Source organism: Arvicanthis niloticus, chromosome 18 (genome assembly GCF_011762505.2).
Source record: "Arvicanthis niloticus isolate mArvNil1 chromosome 18, mArvNil1.pat.X, whole genome shotgun sequence".
Lineage (NCBI taxonomy): Eukaryota > Metazoa > Chordata > Mammalia > Rodentia > Muridae > Arvicanthis > Arvicanthis niloticus.
Genome location: NC_047675.1, coordinates 19,164,425 through 19,169,314, shown reverse-complemented (window position 1 = coordinate 19,169,314; position 4,890 = coordinate 19,164,425). Strand labels below are relative to the sequence as shown.

Here is a 4,890-nt window from a genome sequence, read left to right as displayed (position 1 = left end):
TGGTCGCAATCGGAAAAAAAAAAAAAAATTTTACACCAACATAGAAACTTCTCGAACAGCTTTCGGAAAGTTCCCAGAGCCTCGGCGGTGAGGCTCTCTGCTCCTCCCCCACCCCATAGCCAGGCGCTCCACCAACTCCTTGCTTGTTCCGCGAGACCACCTGGGCGCCAAACTCACTATTTCCAGTGAGGATTCTCAGCAAGGTACCCGGGAGGTGTAAATGTAGCAAACTGCAGGGTTCCCCCAGGGTTCCCCCGCCCTCCCCCCACCCGGCACGGAATAGGTCTTTTAAAGCTCGGAGGGACAGCACTCCCCACTCCAGGCAGCGCGTTCACTCTTTTAGCTGCAGGCTTAGGCTTTGGAGAGCGTCCTAGGGACTAGAGCTGAAAAGTGCAAAGGGAGCCACCTCTGGCTGGGGTTGGGGGTGGGAGGGGAAAGCCCTGAAAGCCTGCCTTGGTCCAGGGTCCTGTCCCAACCCGGAACTACAGCTTCGAAGGGGACTGAGAATTGGAAGATCGAAGGGGCTAGGTGACCCTGTACTAACCCGCCACTCGTGGTCGCGGCTCTCCCCTCCCACTGGGGGCAGGAGGGGGCGGGAAGAGACTGAGTCCAGTCCCGCCCCGCCCCGCCCGGCGCTCTGTACTCGCGGGGGAGGGCCGCCTCGCCCAGAAGGCTCCCGGGTGATTGGCGACTCCAGGAGGAGACGCAAGGAAAAGTCGAATAAGAGGGCGCGACGTCAGACTCGAGATTTGGGGAAGGGTGAGGGAGGGGGTGGAAGGGCGGGGACGGACACACAGACACCGACGCGGACACACACCCCCCGCACAGCATTCTAAGTGTCTTCAACTTTAGGTCGCCTTAGCCCAGGGTGCGGAGACCGGGAAAGGGAGACGAGGGAATGAGAGAGTAAAGAGATTTCAAAAGAGAGGAGTGAGATTAGGAAAAGTGAATCGAGCAGAGAGGTGAGCAAAAGCAACCGTGAGAAAGAGAAAGAGGGGGGAAAAAAGAACCGCAGTTTCCCCAGCGTCCAGGACTGCGAAGCAGCCTCGGGAGCGGAAGCAGCCAGGGGTGGGGTGAGGGGGACGCAGCGAGGGGAGGGGAGAGGACAGGACAGGAGGAGAGTGTAAACTAGAGGAGGGCGAAGGAAGCGAGGCGCGACACAGCTCCCGGAGAGGAGGGCAGAACTGAGCGCCTAGCGCAGAGCGGCTCGCCCGGCCTGGAGGAGGGAGTGCTGCGCAGAGAGGAGGGGCTTGAGGCCCCGTAGAAATGTCAATCAGAGCCCGGAGCCCAGGGAATCTCGGCCAATCTGTTCGGACCTGACCTGACTCCTCGCTGCCGCCGCCGCCGCCACCGCCGCCCGCCGAGGAGCAGATCAATAGGCGAACGCGGAGCGCGACGCAGCGCGGCCCGGGCTCGGCCCAGCCCCTGATGCGCTCCGGAGCCGGCGTCCGGCGCTGAGCACGGCGGCCCGGGGGGCCGGGCCCCCAGTCCGTAGGTGCGCCGCGGGCCACCATGTCCTTCCCCCAGCTCGGATACCAGTACATCCGCCCGCTCTACCCACCGGAGCGCCCGGGAGCCGCGGGCGGCGGCGGAGGCGGCAGTAGCGCTGGGGGCCGGAGCGGTCCCAGCGCCGGAGCCTCGGAGTTGGCGGCCTCGGGGTCCCTATCCAATGTGCTTTCGTCCGTGTACGGGGCACCCTACGCCGCCGCCGCCGCTGCTGCCGCCGCCGCCCAGGGTTACGGCGCCTTCCTGCCCTACGCCACGGAGCTGCCCATCTTCCCACAGCTGGTAAGAGCCGGAGAAACCCGGGAAAGAGGGGTTGGAATTGGGGTGTGGGGCAAGGTGAGCGTGCAGAAGAAAGCCGGGGGTCCCCGGCGGGAGGATAAAGGTGGCGACGGCAGGAGCTCACTCGCGCTCCCGCGCGCGTGTCCCCTTCCTTTTCCATGTGTGTACAGGGCGCTCAGTATGAGCTGAAGGACAGCCCTGGGGTCCAGCATCCGGCCACGGCCGCCGCGTTCCCGCACCCGCACCCCGCCTTCTACCCCTACGGCCAGTATCAGTTCGGGGACCCGTCCCGTCCCAAGAACGCCACCCGGGAAAGCACGAGCACGCTCAAGGCCTGGCTCAACGAGCACCGCAAGAACCCGTACCCCACCAAGGGTGAGAAGATTATGCTGGCCATCATCACCAAGATGACCCTCACCCAGGTGTCCACCTGGTTCGCCAACGCGCGCCGGCGCCTCAAGAAGGAGAACAAGATGACGTGGGCTCCCCGTAGTCGCACGGATGAGGAGGGCAATGCTTATGGGAGCGAGAGGGAGGAGGAGGACGAAGAGGAAGAGGAGGAAGAGGGCAAACGGGAGCTGGAGATGGAGGAGGAGGAGCTCGCAGGAGAGGAGGAGGACACGGGGGGCGAGGGCCTGGCCGACGACGACGAGGATGAAGAGATCGATTTGGAAAACTTAGACAGCGCGGCAGCCGGGACTGAACTGACCCTGGCGGGGACGACGCACAGAAACAGCGACTTCAGCCTGGGACCCATTTCGGACTGCAAAAATAGCGACTCGGACGACAGCTCCGAAGGTTTGGAGGAGCGACCACTGTCGGTCCTGAGCCTGGCCCCAGCGCCACCGCCTGTGGCCAGGGCTCCGGCATCTCCACCTTCTCCACCCTCCAGCCTGGATCCCTGCGCTCCGGCCCCGGCGCCCTCCTCCGCCCTCCAGAAGCCCAAGATCTGGTCACTGGCCGAGACGGCCACCAGCCCGGACAACCCTCGTCGCTCGCCTCCCGGAGCCGGAGGTTCTCCTCCCGGGGCAGCCGTTGCGCCTCCGACGCTGCAGCTCTCGCCAGCGGCCGCCGCAGCGGCTGCAGCGGCACACAGACTCGTGTCGGCCCCGCTTGGCAAATTCCCCGCTTGGACCAACAGGCCTTTTCCAGGCCCGCCGGCTGGTCCGCGGCCGCACCCGCTGTCCATGCTGGGCTCAGCCCCACAGCACCTGCTGGGACTTCCCGGAGCCGCGGGCCACCCCGCTGCGGCAGCCGCCGCCTATGCTCGACCTGCGGAGCCGGAGAGTGGAACAGGTGACAAGAGAAATGTGGGGCACAGTGGGAGTGTGTTGGTGGGGCTCTCGCCTTGGCTAAAGGGGAAAAACGGGGCTTTGAGGGGCATGCACGGTGTTTCCCTCTTTGCTCCCATGCGGGTGCAACTGCCCTGGAGGCCTGGAGCCTGCATTCTGAAGACTTCCTTTTTCTTCCCTCTGTTTCCTACAGATCGCTGTAGTGCCTTGGAAGTGGAGAAAAAGTTACTCAAGACAGCTTTCCAGCCGGTGCCAAGGCGGTAAGGGACTCCGAATTTGGGGAGCAAAGTGGGAGACCCTTCGGGAGGGATAAGGAAGACCCAGAGCCAGTGGCGGGAGCCCTTTGCCCCCATGGGAAGGAAGTGAAGTGGCTGGCAAACTATTTCTAAAAGACCCAAAAATCCACTCTCCTGTCACTTCTTGTGGACTCATAGACACGGTTCCATTCTCGGCGCGGGCACCTCAGGCAGGACCTGTGGAACAGAGAGCTAGGGGAAGTCTGACCCTTACAACAGGCCTGTAGAGCAGAAGGCCTCTGCGTGATGTCCACTTCCTTCCAATCCCGGTCTGGAATTCTGATCTCTTTAGCTCAGCTTAGAGTTAATACGCCCACCGCTAAACAACTCCATCCGCTCCATAGGGTATCCCCTACCTAAGCGGTCTCACTGGCTCTAAATCTCGTCTCTGCTTCCACTCTCTTTCCAGGCCCCAGAACCACCTGGATGCTGCTCTGGTCTTATCAGCTCTCTCCTCGTCTTAACTTTTCAACAATTTTTAAATCGTTGTACTAATTGTAAAAACAAAATCGCTCTGTATAGTGACGAGTTGCAAGCATGTCTCTGTATGATTACCTTAAAAGAAACGCTAAACAACAACAACAACAGAAAAGGACTAAAGGAAGAAATAAAACCAGTTCCCCTCGGCCCTCCCCCAAGTCGCTTCCATATCACCCCACATTAGACTGTGAGGTTCGTTTGTTCTGTGGATTTCGGGGGGGAGTGGGGTTACGGAGAGAACAAGCCTGTCCGACTCTTTTTGTATATACGGGAAAATGTACATACGTGTGAACCAAATTGTACAAGAAAGTATCTATTTTTTGGCTAAATAAATGAGCTGTTGCCACTTTTGACTATAACCGGCAGTTTTGCCAAATGGTCTGATTTTTTTTTTTTTTTTTTTTTTTTTTTTTTTTTTTTTTTTAATGATTCTTTGGTGTTTTGGTGTTTCTTTTTTCCCCTGCCGTTGTTTAAAGAATCTACAGGAAAAGATGAGCTGGGAGGGGAGGGGGGTGTCTGAGGACAGCAATGGCAGAAGTCGTTCAGGCACAGGTAGCCAGGCTAGAGTCTCTCTGCAAGAAGGGGCGATGCTCCGGAGTCTCTGGGCAACCGAGAGAAAGGGCAAAGAGCGAAGAGAAAATGGGGTTGATTCCTTACTAGAAGCTGGAAAACTGGGTTCTGTCCACGGGTCCATAGGAGTAATCATGGAGCCTTGGGGCCTTCTCTGATGACTTAGCAGAAAGACTTAGAGAAGCTTCCAGGAGCTCAGGGCGTGGGCCGAGAGGCTCTCCCTTCTGACCACGCACGACTGAAGTTTTGCAGCCCGTTCTTTAGGGGCTGTGCAGGCTCAACGTCTAGGCCTTTCTCGCCGTGATTCCCTCTCCAACACCTCCTTATAGGTGCAAAGGGCGTGGGGAATCTGCGTGTGAAACCGGGGTGTTCACCTTTTCCGCTTGGTGGCGTGTGACCGCGCTGGCGTTGGGAACCCAAGGCCGAAGCCAGGCGGCGTTTGCTCCCTAGGTGCTTATGAACTTATA

The 4,890-nt window shown here is 59.6% G+C and overlaps 1 protein-coding gene across 2 annotated transcripts; it reads left to right on the top strand.

The window, feature by feature from the left end:
- The first annotated feature begins 1,289 nt into the window (after window positions 1–1,289).
- Window positions 1,290–4,212, top strand: Irx3 (iroquois homeobox 3). 2 transcript variants are annotated; one of them, XM_034522117.2, is made up of 4 exons: window positions 1,290–1,788; window positions 1,956–3,081; window positions 3,271–3,337; window positions 3,783–4,212. In XM_034522117.2, the coding sequence occupies exons 1-4, from the start codon at window positions 1,513–1,515 to the stop codon at window positions 3,835–3,837; spliced, it is 1,524 nt and encodes a 507-aa protein (XP_034378008.1). In that variant the 5' UTR covers window positions 1,290–1,512; the 3' UTR covers window positions 3,838–4,212. The 2 variants fall into 2 exon arrangements, with proteins under 2 accessions (XP_034378008.1, XP_034378009.1); XM_034522118.2 differs by having other exon boundaries at window positions 1,377–1,788; window positions 1,956–3,095; window positions 3,783–4,015.
- The last annotated feature ends 678 nt before the right edge of the window (window positions 4,213–4,890 follow it).